This window comes from Pygocentrus nattereri, chromosome 4, assembly GCF_015220715.1.
Source record: "Pygocentrus nattereri isolate fPygNat1 chromosome 4, fPygNat1.pri, whole genome shotgun sequence".
NCBI lineage: Eukaryota > Metazoa > Chordata > Actinopteri > Characiformes > Serrasalmidae > Pygocentrus > Pygocentrus nattereri.
In genome coordinates this window covers 22,755,023-22,773,762 of record NC_051214.1, presented here as the reverse complement: position 1 = coordinate 22,773,762, position 18,740 = coordinate 22,755,023, and the positions used below count along the sequence as shown (strand labels likewise).

At 39.5% G+C, this 18,740-nt stretch overlaps 1 protein-coding gene across 1 annotated transcript in view; it reads right to left on the bottom strand.

Annotated features, from left to right (window-relative positions):
• Positions 1 to 525: 525 nt before the first annotated feature.
• LOC108440794 (adhesion G protein-coupled receptor F5-like) overlaps positions 526 to 18,740 on the bottom strand; it is a 37,988-nt gene continuing 19,773 nt past the window's right edge. The window contains exons 10-23 of the mRNA XM_017719890.2: positions 17,440 to 17,463; positions 15,150 to 15,256; positions 15,003 to 15,073; positions 13,713 to 13,849; positions 12,809 to 13,009; positions 11,216 to 11,416; positions 7,132 to 7,287; positions 5,007 to 5,203; positions 4,740 to 4,910; positions 3,277 to 4,626; positions 2,402 to 2,443; positions 2,225 to 2,284; positions 2,084 to 2,111; positions 526 to 1,219 (exon numbers count right to left, since the gene is read on the bottom strand). Of these exons, the coding sequence (XP_017575379.2) occupies positions 1,137 to 1,219; positions 2,084 to 2,111; positions 2,225 to 2,284; positions 2,402 to 2,443; positions 3,277 to 4,626; positions 4,740 to 4,910; positions 5,007 to 5,203; positions 7,132 to 7,287; positions 11,216 to 11,416; positions 12,809 to 13,009; positions 13,713 to 13,849; positions 15,003 to 15,073; positions 15,150 to 15,256; positions 17,440 to 17,463 (2,828 nt within the window). The 3' untranslated portion in view covers positions 526 to 1,136. The remainder of the gene's footprint in view (positions 1,220 to 2,083; positions 2,112 to 2,224; positions 2,285 to 2,401; positions 2,444 to 3,276; positions 4,627 to 4,739; positions 4,911 to 5,006; positions 5,204 to 7,131; positions 7,288 to 11,215; positions 11,417 to 12,808; positions 13,010 to 13,712; positions 13,850 to 15,002; positions 15,074 to 15,149; positions 15,257 to 17,439; positions 17,464 to 18,740) is intronic.

The window sequence follows — 18,740 nt, the reverse complement described above, 5'->3', positions numbered from 1 at the left end:
TATATCCTATGTAAATTTCATATATATATACATATAGTGTGTGTGTGTGTGTGTGTGTGTGAGTGTGTGTGTGTGTGTGTGTGTGTATGTTTAGTCAGGCATATACTTATCTACCTTTACACTCAAGTCCCAAGTCAAGTCCCAAGACAGGCGAGTCTCAAATCAGGTCCCAGTCAACACAGACAAGTCTTAAGTCAAGTTCCAAGTCCTAATCTTTGAGCCATAAATAAGTCAGTGTGCAGTTTTTAGCTAATTTAAGGCCATTTCAACACTGAACACCATTGCTTGTTATTGACGGTGTGTTAGTAGTGTGTGGCCGTATTATTATTCTTTGTTTTGTTGGGTTTTTTTTTTTTTTACCCTTCCAAATAAAATACAAAATTCCTGTTACACAGACAACCAGGACAGACGTAATGGTATATAAAATCAGTGTAACTACACATGAAAAGAATATTCGAAGTACTTTAATTTAAAAAATTATGTTTGAATTTTTCAAGACATATATATAAGATTTTTCAAGCATCTTGAGCACAGGACTAAAATAAAACTAGCTAAGCAAACTGAAAACAGTTGTTAGTTTTAATCGAATTTAGATGACAACAGAAACCAAAACAACCAAACTGAACAATATTTACAGAAAAGAGAGAAAAAAATGATGATCAATGCCTGAAGCTAAAAAACTACACTCTATTGCATAGCTGTAAAAAAGTAAAATCATTACCACTCATTTTATTATTCTTTAAATACTGTTTAATCAGTAAAGCAAGATTCTTAATGCAATGATTATCACTATAATTGATTCAGAAAGTGATCTGATCTCACCTCTGATTACAAAATAAAATGTAGATAAAATCTGTACAGGAATCGGGGTCTCAAAAGAGAGAAGTGCAATAGTCCCATAATCTAATGAATACCAAGATTACTGCTTTAGATTTTAATCAAAATTACATGCTGTATGCTTTTACCATTTGGCAAGAAAATAGAAAATGCTCCTCTCAAAAAATCTGTGTATATATTTTTCTTATTTTGTTTCGTATTATTTATAAATTATGCAACTTTCAAAAGATGTTTTTACATGTATTTCACAATTCATGCAGTAAAGCATTAAATTTTTTGGTGAGGCAGTTGCATTTATATCACTCATTTATATTCATAAATGTGTCTGAGTTGTTTGTAGATGAAGCTGGGGCTCCGCTGGCGTTTGATACGTTGTATGCATCTGCAAACAACAAGCAAAAGTTAGGTCCCGTTTTATAGAGCAGGATACTGTTCAGGTTGAATGCATAACTGTACATGATACATAACAATTTGTTATGTGTCCAGCATAATTCAATGCAAGGTACTAAAAAGGCAATAAAAGTTATTTTTAACAGGTAAACTCAAGTATTGTGTTCCATGCTGTTTGTAAGGCACATGCATGGACCATATAACTCATGCACAGGTGCAACTCATTATGTGTCTGTACACACACACAGTTCATCACTGCATCCACAAATGCAAGTTTAAACTCTACCATGCAAAAAAGACACCATATATGAACAAGGTTCAGAAAAAAGTGCTGTCTTCTCTGGGCCCAAGCTCTTTTAAGTTGGACTAAGGTAAAGAGGAAAAGTGACCTGTGGGTTTCTTCTAAAAATTCCGGCTTGTTTTTAGCGCACAGTTCAAAAGCCAGTATATGTGATGGTACACATGGCATGGGTGACTTCATGCTAAACAATATATACTGATTTTTGCGACATATGTTGCCATCCAGACTGTGTCTTTTTCAGGGAAGACCTTGATTATTTCTGCAAGTCAAACCACATTCTGCCTGTATTACAACAGCATGGTAAACCGCTAAACTGGCCTGCCTGTAGTCTAGACCTATCACTCAATGAAGAAAACTGGTGTGGTATAAAACAAAAAATGTGACAAAAGGGATCCCAAATTGTTGAGCATCGGCTTCCATAAAATGATATTTTGTTTAAACAGATAAGATGGACACTGTATAATGTAATAGCAACATTTTTTTTCTTCCAGCAATTTTTAGAAGGACCCCTTATATCAAGTAAAGAGAGATAAAATCTGTCAGCTCAACACTTACTTCTCCGGGACGAGAAGAGACTAGTAGTCTATAATGTTGAAGGAGACAAAGTAAAACATGGTTCAATAACAATCCATTATAAATTTAAGGTAAGTGCACAAAACACTGAAATGCAGTGATCTGATATGAAAGGGAACTTACCTTGGTTTGGCTGAAGCTGAAATTCTTTATAGACAGTTTTCCTACCAGCTCCTCACGGATCTGTGATCATAAAACAGATCAATGTATATATTTTAAATGCACTGATTTTTTAGCCTGAAATTCTTACTTGCGTTTGAGAATTGAGCAAGAAAAAGATGCCAAAGAGAGAATAAATACCTTACTATCCAGGAGAATTCCAAACACAAAAATAAAGAAGCCCTTTGAAGAGATGAAGAAGACAACTTGACTCATTAAGCAGGTCGAAGATTTTTCATAGTTTAACGAGTTTAAAGAATTGTACAGCTATGGAGGCCCATTAACTCCAGGTAGAGGAACAAAAACAACTGCTTGTTTTTGGTAGCAATAGTTATGTAAACACATGTGTTTTTAGTTAAGTTTGGCAATTTGTAATTTGTAACAAGTTATCACACTTTGAGAAAAGATGATGTGATTCCATGATAAGTCAATAGTCTGAGGAGTGTCTGACATTAGATTTGACATTAAAAAATCAAACGTTTAACATACACCAATCAGACATAAAATTCTGATCACCTCCTTGTTTCACTGTCCATTTTATCAGCTCCACTTACTGTATAGCTGCACTTTGTAGCTCTACAGTTACAGACTGTAGTCCATCTGTTTCTCTGATACTTTGTTAACCCCCTTTTACCCTGTTCTTCAGTGGTTAGGACCCCCATGGACTGCAGTGTCACTGCAGTGCTGAGAATGATCCACCACCCAAATAGTACCTGCTCTGTGAGGGTCCATGGGGTCCTGACCACTGAAGAACAGGGTAAAAGGGGACTAATAAGGGGACTAGTATCAGAGAAACAGATGGACTACAGTCTGTAATTCTAGAACTACAAGGTGCTCCTATACAGTAAGTAGAGCTGATGAAATGGACAATGAGCCTAGAAACAAGGAGGTGGTCAGAATGTTACGCCTGATTGGGAAAAAAACAATTGGTTGAAATGAGCAACAATGATGATATTTTAAGTTTCAAATCAACAATCAAGATTTAAGTTATAAATACATGAATAAAAGATTAGTACCTGCAGTGAATTAAGGATTGCAAACACAATGTGAATCCCTAAAGCAGATGACACCATGGTCCCGATGCCGAATGCCCAGGTCAGACCAAAGAGAGGGGTTAAAATGGCCACACATCTGGCAATCACCACTATGGCATTTTTCTCATCTGGCTCAGAGACGTTACCAACTCCCCTACTTATCATCTTGCAAACGACCACAAGCAGCACCAGGAAGTTTATAGCTACAATAGTCAGAGCAGGAATCACAAACGCCAGCATGGCCTTTGTTTTATTCCAGTTCAGCCAACAGGCGTTCTCCTCCTGGATGTATCCTCCACCTCCAGCTGTTGACGCCACAGTGATGACGGCTATCAATAATGGGGCCCCATAGCCAAGAAAGAATGCTATGACCATCATCACAGCTTTGGACATTCTGGAAAACACCAAAGTTATGCGATACAAGAGCAGCAGTGCTGAGAACAACATCCAGAAGAAGAGAGCAAGGTAAAAGAAGTGCATGAAGAACGTTGCTGTAGTGCAGGGACCCACTGGTGTTGGTTCTCCTTTGTTAACAATAGCTGCTCCAATGATGAAGCATATGTCCGCAATCAGGAGGGACAGAGCGATGTTGACCATGGAGACGTGGCGCATGTAGGCTGTGTCATTCCTGGTCAATGGCTTCCATACGATGATCTCAATAATGAGGGCCAAAATTAAGCAGATCATTGAAATGCCGACACAGATGAAGGTTATGAAACCTAAAATAAGATTGTCCACAAAAAATGGTGACATCAGGATTGAGAATGAGGTTGTGTGGTTGCATTCGCACTTAAACTTGCCAGTCTCATTCACTAAAGGCTTTACTTCACATCCAGTTGAGTCCCATCCTCCAATCTCATCCAAAAGACTGAAGTTCCAGAAGACACACTGAGGGCTTCCCAGTGATGTGTTTTTAACATCAAAGGTAAGGGAAAGGTTGTAAACTGTATTGTTTACAATAATTGCAGCCACGTCTCCATTGATTTTGGTTTGATTGCCATTGTAAGTTGTATTTCGAACAGGCAAGACATTGTCAAAAGCTGTGAAAACTATGGTGGTAATTGAAGTCAGTCCATTAAACACTGGGATATCTATCTGTGTAGAGAAATTTGTGCCAAATGTTCCAAAAAATGAACCAGAAGTTTTAGTTCTGTTCAGTTGAGTGCTGTTTGTGATTATGCTAAAGCTTGTGTCTGTTAGTGTGCTCCCCATGTCCTCAGTAGACCTCAGAAGTACAGAGCTTGCGTTATCAGTTGTGTTGCCTGCGTTCAACTTCTGCCATGTATTCTGAGCTTGCTTTGACCCAATAACATCCACTGTTTTTAGGAAATTCTGAAAAATGATTAAATATTGCACCAACAAGTTATTTCATTCATCACATGTAATAAAATGCACAAAACAACAAATATATCAAATTCAAATTTGCCATGAAAGACCATACATACCGTCATAATGGACTTATCAACCCTGAATGACTGTGAGACATTGGCAATGATTTTTAGCAAGTCCACAGTTGTTAATGTATTCACAGTAGAGTCTGTTATCTTATCAGCAAATATTTCAGTGACGTTTTGGAGTTCAGCCATAAACTGTGGAACGTCCACAGCTTGTAAATTCTACAAAAAAAAGCATAATGGTTCACTATGGAGAGTCAAAACATCGTATCTGCTCACTGGCTAATGCATTTGATAGAAACAGGAAAGTTATATTACCTTAGCTCTTTCTAGCAGGTTCTGGAGGGCACGCAAGATACAGTTAGTGTTTTCAATGGCCCAGTAACCTTTTGTTGTGTCTGTTAGGTTGGATTTACAGCGAGCTGTCACATTGCCAATGCTGTCTGCATCACAGGCACTAGTCGCATAGGCATCTAAATTCCCACCTCCAAATTGATCATTGTAGCAGTACAAATCTGTTGGGGGTGGGGGACAAAATATTAGAGAAAAGGTGGCGAGCAAAGATGTTCAAACATAAAAATGATCTTTCAGAATATTGAAGAAATTGGTTGATGTAGGAGAGTGCAGAGCATGATCTAAAATTATTACTAGATTATTAACCTACAACTCTGCTATGAATGAAAACTAACAATAAAACTTTTAATACAACCCCATTTCCACAAAAGTTGGGATGGTGTGCAAAATGTAAAAAAACATCCAGACGACGTCTTTTTCAGTGAAGACGATGCCAAACCACATTCTATCTATGTTACAACTCTATGGCTCTATGGTAGAAGAGACCCTGCACTGTTGAGCAGCTGAAATCCTACATCACAAAAGAGTGGGAAAACATTTCACTTTCAAAACTATTGTAATTGGTCTCCTCAGTTTACAAATGCTTACCCAGTGTTATTAAAATAAGTGGTGATGAGACATAATGGTAAACATGCTCCCATCCCAAATGTTTTGTAATGTGTTGTTGGCATCAAATTCAAAATGGGCAAATATTTTTCAAAAAACAATAACATTTCTCAATTTTGATTCATTTGATTTGCCGTCTTTCCACTATTTTCCTTTAAAATGTGGTTTACATGATTTGCATATCATTGCATTTTATTTTTATTTACATTCTGCACATCATCCCAACTTTTTTGGAAATGAGGTTGTAGTAAACTTTGCTTCGGGGACCTATCATGTGTAAATAGTTCAATCAGTCAAAAGTCAAAATTCAGTCAGCGAGGTGGGCAGGCTTATCCATGGCACCCAGGGAGCAGTTGGGGGTTAGGTGTCTTGCTCAAGGGCACTTCAGACACATACTGTCAGCTCAGGGGATCGAACCGGCGACCTTATGGTCCCAAGGCTGGTTCCCTAACCTCCAGTTCATGACTGTCGTATATCCATGATGAAGGACATACAGATATCCAAGCAGGATCTGGCAAAATCCTGACAGCTGTAGTCAGCTTAGCTTACTATAGATACCAGATGGTGTGTGCACATGTGAAAGTCTTAGGCAGAGATTTCTCCAACCCCAACCACAGTAACCCAACTTTTGAGGCTTTATCTGCTAAAAAATCTGTGCAGAATCTGTTAGCCAAAATCATCTGTGTTGAGGTGTTAGCTGTTTTGAAACTACTTACAATCTAATGTCATGATTGGCTCCTCCCACTCCATGTGCTTTTTTGTTTTGGTCTTCCATGTGCATTTGTTTTGATTCATGCCCCTTGTTTTGTGACTCCGCCCCTGATTGTTTTCACCTGTCCCTCATCTTCCTGGTGTGTATTTAAGCCCTGTGTTTGCCCTTTGTGTTTGCTGGTCTTTGTTTGCTGTATGTTTGTTTGAATCTTTGTTTGCTGTGTTGGATGTTTTGTTCTGTTCAGTTCAATTCTAGTTAGTCTGTCATGTCTGCCTCACGATCATTCCGAATTGGCTACTTGAACCTGGGCTGTTATGACCATTACCCTGGATTTTCCCTTAATAAATCTCGCTTATTTCCGCATATGCGTCCGCCACCTCACTCCCCGTTACATCTAAAAACATCCAAAACACTCGAATTTCCACATTATAGCCCCTATAAACTGTGCTCTCCAATGTGGTCATGTTTGTTTGTAAATAATGTCATCCTGTGACTTTCTGGACAACTGTACATTTGTATTAAAAAGGGATCTATATAATACCAATGAAGGGTTCTTTGGCTTGTAACAATAGCGGAGCAGTGTTTGTAACAGATTTTTTGTCATTAATCTACCCTGGTTTAGGTTGTGCACCACACCCCTCACTACACTTTAAACAAAGCCAATACAGTTCCTGCACTTGTTCAGCTAGAAAGTCAGATTTTTACCATTTTGGTGTTTTTTTTCAGAACATCCAGAACAATGTCCTATAGAAGGATAAATAAACAACTCACTTTTTGATGTCAGATTTATTTTGACAGATCCAGAAGTGTAGAGGTTTCCGTTGAGTTCACGGACTGCCCAATTGAATATGAGAATTTTATCCGTGATGTTACAGTTCCCCACGATGCTACCTGAGGCCGTATAGGTGTTGCAACCTGTCATTGGGTCTACACAAAAAGAGAAATGGGCTTCAGGAAAAAAAACCTTTGAGGCAATCATAGAAAAATGTTTCTCTGTTTACTCTGGTAAAGTATTTCTCTACTGCATGTACTGAAACAGTACAAATCACATTTTAAAAGAATTTAAAAATTATTTTTTAAGTTAGAAATTACATTCACATGCTGAAATCCTTTAACTGGCCAAGCTGTCCTGAATTTTTTTCGGGATCTCAGGCATTCAACTTACACATATAAATGTTAAATTTCAAATAGTAAATATTTACAGTTTTGCAGTTTCTAGTTATAAGAAATGAATTGTTTATCACCTTGTTTCTGTATTCTACATCTCGGAAGGCTTAGCTCCTACATTCCGACCAAATTCATAGGCCTATCTATCAAATTCATAGGCCCGCCTGTACTGTTGCATTGTGCCACTACACATATGTTCCAGGGAAAACGGGTTTGTGAGGTTTGTGAGAACAGATACTTCTTCTTCTTCTTCTTCTTTCGGCTGCTCCCTTTAGGGGTCGCCACAGCGGATCATCTGCCTCCATCTTGCCATATCCACTGCCTCCTCTGCTTTTACACCAACCATCTCAATATCCACCTTCACTACATCCATAAACCTTCTCTGAGGTCTACCTCTTCTCCTTCTACCCGGCAGCTCCAACTCCAACATTCTTTGACCAATATATCCACTATTCCTCCTCAACACATGTCCAAACCATCTCAACCTGGCCTTTCTGGCTTTATCTCCAAACTGCTCCACCTTCACTGTCCCTCTGATCTGCTCATTTCTAATCTTGTCCAGCCTCGTCACTCCCAACGAAAATCTCAGCATCTTCATCTCCGCTACATCCAGCTCAGCCTCCTGTCTTTTACATACTTTTCAGCTACACCTGACTTCCTCATACAGTACCACAATTCCTCTCTTGGCACCCTATCATATGCCTTCTCTAGGGATATGGGTCCTAGACTTTCTGACCAACAGGCCGCAGTCTGTGAGGATCCACAACATCTCCTCCCCCACCATAATCCTCAGCACTGGCTCCCCTCAGGGCTGTGTGTTGAGCCCCCTCCTGTTTACACTGCTTACATATGACTGCTCACCTATCCATCCAGGCTGTCATATTGTGAAGTTTGCGGACTACACAGCAGTGGTTGGATGCATCACAAACAGGGATGAGTCCAACTACAGGCAGGAGGTGGAACACCTGGAGGGTTGGTGCAGAGAAAACAATCTCTGCATCAACGTAAAGAAGACGAAGGAGATGATTGTGGACTTCAGAAGGGGCCATCATGACCACCTCCCTCTGCACATTGGAGGTTCTGAGGTGGAAGTGGTCGACAGCTACAGGTACTTGGGTGTGCACCTGAGCAGCAACCTCACCTGGAGCAACAACACTTCCACTCTGGTCAGGAAGGCACATCAGCGGCTCTACTTCCTCAGGAGGCTGAGACGAGCTGGACTCGGGAGGGCAGTCCTCACCTCCTTCTACAGATGTGTGGTGGAGAGCGTCGTGTGCTCCAGCATCAACGTGTGGCATGGAAGCTGCTCTGCTGCAGATAGGAAAGCACTGCAGAGGGTGGTGAAGGCTGCACAGAGGATTGTTGGAGTCAGCCTCCCCAGCACCACAGACATTTACACCTCCAGATGCAGGAAAAGGGCTACCTGCATCAGGAAGGATCCCACCCACCCAGCACACGCACTTTTTGTCCCACTCCCCTCAGGCAGGAGGCTGCGGAGCATCAAGTGCAAAACAACCAGACTCAGAAACAGCTTCATACCAGAAGCTGTAAGGCTCTTAAATTCCAACTGAACACACTGCACTGACACTTACAAGAACAATTACTGTTACAAACACTGTCACTTTAAACCGCACTGAGACACTTTATCTAGACACTTTATCCACTGCTCTAATTCAATATCATGCTGCTATAGCAAACTTGCACTCTGGACTTCATATTGCTGCTAACGGCCTACTCTCCTACTCTCCCTCTCTTGTGTACTTTTCTATTTTGTGTTTTTTTGTATCTATTTGCTTATATTTATCTATTTTAATAACAGCTCTTGGGTGTAAACTGGACCATGAGATCTTAATTTCGTTCCACCTCATGTACCATGTGATGCGAATGACAATAAAATCTCCTTGAATCCTTGAATCCTTGAATCCACAAAGACACAATGTAGCTCCTTCTGACCTTCTCTGTACTTCTCTACCAACACTCTCAATGCAAAAATTGCATCTGTGGTACTCTTTCCGGACATGAAACCAAACTGCTGCTCACTGATCTGAACCTCTCGCCTTAGCCTTGCTTCAACAACTCTTTCCCATACATTCATGGTGTGGCTCATCAACTTTATACCTCTGTAGTTACTGCAGCTCTGCACATCACCTTTGTTCTTAAAAATGGGGACCAGTACACTGCTTCTCCACTCATCAGGCATCCTCTCACTCTCCATGATTTTGTTAAAAAACCTGGTTAAAAAGTCCACTGCCTTCTCTCCTAAACATCTCCATACCTCCACAGGTATGTCATCTGGACCAACTGCCTTTCCATTCTTCATCCTTTTTAAAGCTGCCCTCACTTCCACCTTACTAATTCTCTGCACTTCCTGATCCACTATCTCTCCCCCCATTGTCCTCCTCTCTCTCTCTCGTTTTCCTCATTCATTAGTTCTTCAAAGTACTCCTTCCATCTACTCAACACTCTCTGTTCACTCACTAGTACATTTCCCTCTCTATCCTTTATCAGCCTAACCTGCTGTACATCCTCCGGGCAAGTGTGCTCACTGCCCCCTAGTGTGTGTGTGCTCACTAGTGTGTACGTGGTGTTTCACTTAATGGATGGGTTAAATGTGGAGGTGAAATTTCCCTGTTGTGGGACTAAGAAGGGTCTCTAGGTAATCCACCTGTGTGCACCTCCCTCCACTCTTGTATGTCACCCTGTGTTCTTCCCTCTTCTGAAAATACAGTCATTTCCATTCTCTTTGCAAAATCTACAACCATCTGACCTTCCGCATTTTTTTCTTTCACACCATACATACCCAGCGCCTCTTCATCCCCTCTGTTCACTTTACCAACATGTCCATTGAAGTCTGCAACAATCACCAATCTCTCCTCTCTAGGGACACCATCTACCACTTCATCCATCTTACTCCAAAATTCCTCTTTCTCTTCTAACTGACAACCAACCTGTGGTGCATATGAACTGACCACATTCAAAATTACACCAAAAACCTCCAACTTCAGGCTCATGATCCTGTCTGACACTCTCTTTACATCCAGAACACTTTTCACAAGCTGTTCCTTTAGGATTATCCCTACTGCATTTCTCTTCTCTACACCATGATAGAACAGTTTGAATCCACCTCCAATGTTCCTGGCCTTGCTTCCTTTCCATCTGGTCTCCTGGACACACAGAATATCTACCTGCCTTCTCTCCATGATGTCTGCAAGCTCTCTGCCTTTACCAGTCATTGTCCCTATGTTCAGAGTCCCTACTCTAACCTCCACACTCCTGCCTTTCCTTCTCTCTCGCTGCCTTCTAACCCGCCTTCCTCCTCTCCTCTTTGATGGTCTTCGACCTACAGTAGTCCAATTTCCACAGGCACCCTGCTGGTCAACAGCACCGGAGGCGGTCGTTGTTAACCCGGGCCTCGACCGATCCGGTATGGCAATCATATTTGTGATCCGCATGATAGTTTTGGCACAAGTTTTACGCCGGATGCCCTTCCTGACACAACCCTCACCATTTATCCGGGCTTGGGACCGGCGCCAGAAGTACACAAAGTACACCCCTAATGGCTGGTTTGTGAGAACAGATATTGAAAAAGCTTAAACTAGTGCGGGATACACATTGATACTTTCATTGTTTCACAGTTAATCTGCTCAAACTAAATAAAGAAGATGTGTCTGCTGTTTGTGTTTATGACCTGTTAGCGGCCCAGCTGGATCAGCCAAGCTCCACTGAACTGCATAGGCGCTCGCAGCACAGCACTGCAGAGTGATGGGTGAACCATCACATTTCAACGTTTTTGAGGAATTCACATTGACGTTGGGAAATGGCTGAACTGTTATTGTTTGAAAGATTATGTACGCCATTGAGTTTACAGTCGTTCTGCACGCATATTTACCTGTAAGGCAAAGAGAATATTATGATTAAAGTAACTGATAAATCATTAAGATCAGGAAAAAAGCTTTTACAGTGATGATTTCAGTTCTGTATCTGAAACTACTTTTGAAACTATAAAAAAAAGAAAAGAAAAATATTTAGGTCCTATGATGAACAATATTCAATTAAAATGTTGCATAATAATAATAATAATAATAATAATAATGATAAGAAGAAGAAGAAGAAGAAGCAAAAAAGCAGAAGAAACAGAAATGACTTATTGACATATACATTGTCATCCCTAAACTTAATTTTAGTTAGCTTGTCAATCAACTATTCATTTTCACCAGTCAGCTAGTACAGTGTTCCTCAGCCCAGGCCCTGGAGCCTCACTGCCTCACTTTTCCTGCTTTAACGCACCCATTTGAACTCATTTATGGTCTGATAATGGGCTAATTAGTTGGATCAGATGTGTCAGAACTGGAAAAACACAAAAACGTGCAGGGCAGTGGGCCTCCAGGACCAGGGTTTAGACACACTACAGAGATTTGCTAATATGGGGGATGGTCTCTGACTCTGGCCACCATCAGTGCCATATTGCAGATAAAAAAAGAATTCTGTTTTTTTAGGGTTAAAAACATTTTTAGAACCCCTCACTCCACCCCTGGCCATCCCTAATTACAGACATTACAGAAATTGCAGAAGAGCAATCAAATAGTAAGTCTACTCATTTAGCCCTTGTGTGGTGTTGATGTGTTTGTTACTCAGTGGTCTGGTGGACCCACCACATTATTGTTTTTTTTTAAATCAGTACAGCAATAACAAGTTATGTAAAAATACCAGATGTTTAAAATATCACAAGTGGCCAGCGTAGGGTTCTCCTTTAGCAGCTGTAGCCAGGGTCCCACAAATCTGAACACCACACAAGGGTTAAATGGGGTGACTGGGCCTGCCTTCTCCACAAATCTTAAGCCTTGTACTGAAAAAGTGCTTTAACATTAGCACTCACTGAATCATTTAGTACAATCAAGTGCTGGTGCAGTTTGTGTGCATAAAAATGATCCGAGTGTGCACATAAGTTATTTTTGTACATGCAGTGGAGGTCACCCCCGAGCAAAGTATGGTTTATCAAATTCATTTAAAATGTGTAAAGTTTCATCTGTTTTCAGATTAATTGATATTCAAAGTGTTCAATACATTGCAGCTTTTCTACAAAGACTTTAACACTCTTTGTGTGTTTTCCTCCTTGTTGACAGCCGTTTAAATACAGATGTGACTGGATTTGAGTATCAACTCCTCCAAAATACATCAGTATACTAGTTGACTAGTCACTGCACTCAGAAGCTTCGGTAACTCACCTGATATGAACAAATAGAAAAATATCATCATACCTTATCAATTAATCATGACATACCACTGTCCTGATCACTGGTGCTTGTCACAGTGAGGATTTTCCCATCAGTACTGATTTGATATTTAGTACTGGAACCAAGACTGTAATCATTGAAACTCCAGCTTATTCCTCCAGTACTTGAGGCTGGAGGTTTACAGGTCAAAACCATATTTTTTCCAGGGTAAATGTTGCCATTGCTTGTATCATATAAGCCGTTTTCCACTGAAAACAAAAGCCAGAGACACCAAGTTAGCTTTGTCTAACAAATTTCATGTAACCATAAATAAATTACTCCATTTGCTAAAATTAAGTGAAATGTCAATATCAACAAAATCATGTGAAAGTACAGGGAGATTCACTCGAAATTCCGTAATAACTCTCTCTAGGATGAAGCAATCTGAATGAATCAATGTGCATTGAGCTCCTCAGTATATGGAGCTTGGAACAAGCTGGAATGCCCCTGCGTCGGAGCGATGAGGTTGGTGCCGGACAGCCGTTGCAACGTTTAAACTCTGTTTGCAACTTCCTGGTGCAGAGCCCCGTACCCCTTCATGTGTCTGGCAGAAAATGTAGATCACTTAAAGCATCGCATGTAATGCTATCAATTACACACACGTCAAGATATGTAGTGTATATTTTTTGGTTCAAATGCTTCATCCTAACAGGAGTTACAGCAGAATATTCGGGGCCTCTTTCGAATGAATCTCCCTGTACAGTATACAATTAGTTAAATTAATAACTGTGAGTGGCACTGTAGGACAAATAACTCACAGAATGCAAAGCATAAATAAAGATACTATATTTACATTTACTCTGTATATTACTTATATTACTACTATCTTTTAATATTATAATTGTAATTATTATGTTTTTAAAACAACAAAACTAAAAGGTAATAAAAAGCTTGATGTGAATATGACCTTACCAATTTCAGCAAATGAATCTGCACTCACTGCATATCCTTTGTTACTGAGAACAGAAGCTAATTGTATGTTTGCTGCACTAAAATCAAGTGTATTGCTTGTTGTTATAATGCTGATGTCTGCTATCACACTGCCAGGTCTGATAAAAAAAATAATAAAAATAAATAAAAAAACACAGAACATAAATCAGGGCATAAATGTACAGAGCGATTGTGTCCACACATTGGATTCACACATAGGTATATCTGTGTTTTTTGTTGCATGAAAAGTGTCCATCGCTAATTTGGACCTAGTGCCTCTTGTTTTTTTCTGAGTAATATTTAATAAACCATGTACAGAAAGCCTGTCTCGGTTACTGGGGAAAAAAAAAAATTGGTAATTCTTTATTTGGATGGTCCAGTGTAGATGCTTTGTAAATGCTCAGTCTGGCTTTAAGTTACATTCAACTAAATATCCTATATTCGCTCTTCTGCTTTCACACGCATGTGAAATTGAGTGAGATCCCATTCTTAATTCATAGGGTTTAATATGATAGAAAAGGTGTTCTATCAGGTTGAGGTCAGGACTCTGTGAAGGCCAGTCAAGTTCTTCCACACCAAACTCGCTCATCCATGTCTTTATGGACCTTGCTTTGTGCGTTGGTGGGCAGTCATGTTGGAACAGGAAGGGGCCGTCCCCAAACTGTTCCCACAAAGTTGGGAGCATGAAATTATCCAAAAATCTCTTGGTGCTGAAGCATTAAGAGTTCCTTTCACTGGAACTAAGGGGCCGAGCCCAACTCCTGAAAAACGATCCCACACCATAATCCCCCCTCCACCAAAGTTTACACTTGGCACAATGCAGTCAGACAAGCACCGTTCTCCTGGCAACCACCAAACTCAGACTCGTACATCGGATTGCCAGAGAACATATCTACACTGCTCTAGAGTTCAGTGGCGGTGCTTTACACCACTGCATTTGATGCTTTGCATTGCACTTGGTGATGTGAGGCTTGGATGCAGCTGCTCGACCATGAAAACCCATTCCATGAAGCTCTCTACACTGTTCTAGGTAGGCCTATGTGCTTGGTTTTATACAACTGTGGCCAAGGAAGTGATTTGGATGAGTGACTGAATACTTTTGGCAATATAGTGTAGAGCATCTATAGGGGACCATCCAAATAAAGTGTGACCAAAATATTTTAAGAATTATGCCTCTAGTCAGAGTATTCCTTTAAAAGCTTAATGATTAGACTATATATATATATATATATATATATATATATATATATATATGAAGATAAACAGCCTTACCTGAACTGAATGACTTTTGCAGAACCAGCTTTGTATGAAGACGAAAGTACACTCTGGTAAACACTGTTAATCTGAAAAAGATTTTATTTTTATTAACAATTTGTGTTTGCTGGATATGAAAAGCATATAAACATATGCCATACTCACTGAACTTGTGATGTCACTGCTGTACTTTATATACATTGCACTGCTTGTGTCTGTGAGTGTGCTGTCGAACGCTTGATTTATTTTCATTGATATAGTTCTAGTATTTTCTGGAAAAGTAAACAAATGAAAAACAACAGTTATGTATGGATCATTCTACCAAATTATGTTGAACTGCGATCCCTCAGTAAAATATAATATTCAAAAACAATGAAGAATTTTTCAAATATGATGTCACAATCTATTAAAATATCATGCATTAATTAAAATAGTAATAAGCTAAGTATATGTGCCAATCAGGCATAACATCATGACCACCTTCTTGTTTCTACGCTCATTGTCCATTTTATCAGCTCCACTTACTGTATAGGAGCACTTTGTAGTTTTACAGTTACAGACTGTAGTCCATCTGTTTCTCTGATACTTTGTTACCCTGTTTTTTAGTGGTCAGGACCCCCATGGACCCTCACAGAGCAGGTACTATTTGGATGGTTGATCAATCTCAGCGTTGCATTACCACTGACGTGGTGATATGTTAGTGTGTGTTGTACAGGTACGAGTGGATCAGACACAGCAGTGCTGCTGGCATGAAAGAATCACTTCCAACAGTGTGCAAAGCTGGTAGAAACTTACCCCAACAGACTTAAAGCTGTTTTTGTGGTAAAAGGTGGTTCTAGCAAGTACTAGTCTGAAGGTTTTGAATACGTATGCTAAAAGCAAAATGACTGTCTGGAACAATCTGTAATCTAGACAAATCCAACTTCTTTTAATGGGGTTGAAAATTTTTGCCACGCACCATATTTGTGTCTGTCATTAATATCTTCTAGGAGGCCGAATGTGTTTTAATACAAACCCATTCTTATGTGTTCCTATGCTTGTCTATGGACAAGGAAAAATGACAGTGATTAAATTCATAAAGAAATTTGGAATCATACTTTTAATTGGCTTCATGAATGCTAAAGATGCAGTGATGCATGCAGAGAATACATCTCACATATCTCCAGTGGTGGACAGTAACTGAGTAAAAGTAATTAGTTTCTGTACTTAAGTATTTTTTCGTGTATCTGTACTGAAGTTTTTTTTCCATTCTGGGCGACTTTTTAATTTCACTCCACTACATTTCAAAGTCTAATATCTGACTTTTTCCTCCACTACATTTTCAGAAATCTGTCGTTCCTTTTGGTTTCTTTGTCTATAAAAACGTAACATGTCAAAACGAAAGAAGCACAAAGCCAGAGCACCAATCAGGGCACAGCGGTCACTTTGTTTAGAGCTTGTTTTGATCTGTTGGTCATACTTACCCAGTGCAGCACACGGTTCAACGTCAGAGCAGCAGCGTAAAACTTTGAGTCTCTTCAACATAAATGATGAACTAACCTAACTTTGTGTAAATAGAGCACAATATAGAAATATGTCCACATATGCAGTCGTGACTGACGCGGCTTTTTTCTGAGTTTATACAAACACCATTTCATTTTATAGTAAATTAGTTTGGGCTGGTTTATGTTTATGAACAGAGACCTACAGATCAACATAGTAAAGGAAACTCATTTGTGATCCTGAGTTTAAAGCCAGTTTTTATTAAACTTAAACTTGGAACTAAGTTGTAAATAAATCTTAAACTGAAACTTTGCTTGTGTGTAAAAAGTGATTTCAGAGCCACTCGGTTCTCCCTGATGGAAACTGTTTACCTTCAGTGTTTTGTGCTTATGATCATTTTAATAGACGTCAGCGTCACTAATTAATGACGTTCTATTAAAAGACTGGTTTACCAAGAGAGACACTGGAGGATTTTCACCTAAAATGAGTTCATGAAGTGAGTCTTGTTATAAAATGATAACAGAACATCAGAGCCATAATTAATCTTTTAGTACTTTTACTTTATACTTAAGTACATTTGAAGGTAAATACTTTAGTACTTTTACTCAAGTGGAGGTCTAAAGGGAGGAACTTCTACTTTTACTGGAGTAATATTTTACCTTGGGTGTCTCTACTTTAACTCAGGTACATGACTTGTGTACTTTGTCCACCACTGCATATCTCAACACCTGGGAACAAGGTGTTTTCAACTTTTCAGCGTAGAAGTAAAGGTGAGAGAAGCAGAAGCCCCAAAGCAAAGTGTCCCTAATGACCTTAATGACAGTTCATCTCTATTATTCATGCCTTCACATTAACCTAACTTTGAGCACAACCTCATGCTTACTTGTGCCTAAAGCTTGTGTATTCAGTTTCACACAATCACCATTTTCAAACAAGGGATTAAAAAAGGTAGAATCACATTTGTAAACCATACCTGCAGGTACTGGAGTAGTGGTTGCTGAGAAAGAAACAAACAATTACTTCAAGAGGTTGTAACAGTAAGAGCCCCATCTGTCCCTCACATGGACCTTTTTCACTGTTGAAAGGACTGAGCCAACCCCCCGCCCCCTCTCACACACATACTCAACACGCACAACTCTTTGATGCTCTACTTGCACTGGAACACTGCTGCTACACTGTGTTTTCACTGTTTTACTCAGGTTTTTCTACCTCAGTTACTGCTGTGTTTATCTGTCATCTGACTGTGTGACTCACAGATCACAGCAGGTTAATATCTCTGCACCTTATTCTCACTACCTCATGTCCAGAATGTGTGCTGTGTCGGTGCTGCACTGTCCTGTCTGTTTACTGTGTCTAATGTCTGTTTAATTTATTGTATTTATTGTTTCCAGTTTAATTTTTTTGTTTGCACATGATGTCTGCACGTTCACACTTTGTACTTTTTGTTCCTTGTTGCACTGTGATGTTCCTGGAGGAACGTAATTTCACTCCACTGTGTACTTGTACATAGATGGAATAACAATAAAAGCCTATTAACGTTTTCCTTGATCTTGAGCACATTTCACAAGTTTTATGCAACAAATTTCAAGTCCTAATGCAAACGTTCTGAAACGCACTTGGTCATGTTCTTCATAACTTTCATATTTCATAAGCTACATTCAGAAGCTGGGCATCGTATGAGGCTGTAATTCTTCTTTCCAGTCAAATAGACGGTGATGTCATTTTAAACCCTTATAATAAAAGAAGCTGAACTCAGTTTGTTTTTCTACTGAAAGTCGAGCCGTTTTTCCCCAAATCTGGGCTATAAACTATAAACAGACGGCGTCTCTTCAGTGATCTGCTCTGTAAACATTACTTTAATAAAATAACACAAACAGCGTCTGAGATTTTTGGCTTTCAGCAGTAAATTGTAAGCATATAGTGACATGAGTAGATCATAAAACATGTATTCTGTTCATTTGAGGGGAAGTTTTACAGTTAATTTTTCTGAATGTAGCTTATGAAATATGAAAGTTATGAAGTACGTTTTGGAACCAACGGTGGTACCAAAGAGTTTAAGAGGATACGGTGAAACAGGAAAATTCAAAAGCTGGTGAAAAAAATCTGACTTCAGCTTTAGATCCCCAAAGAACTGGGGGTGAGTGATAATGAATGATCTTCACATCCTCCCTCTCTAAAAGCAGATGATGCTATAAATGTAAGTAAAGCCCAGCTCTGGGCCTAAGTCTGCTGAGTCATCAAAGAGCAACATCTGATCTAATTGAGTCATTCTAT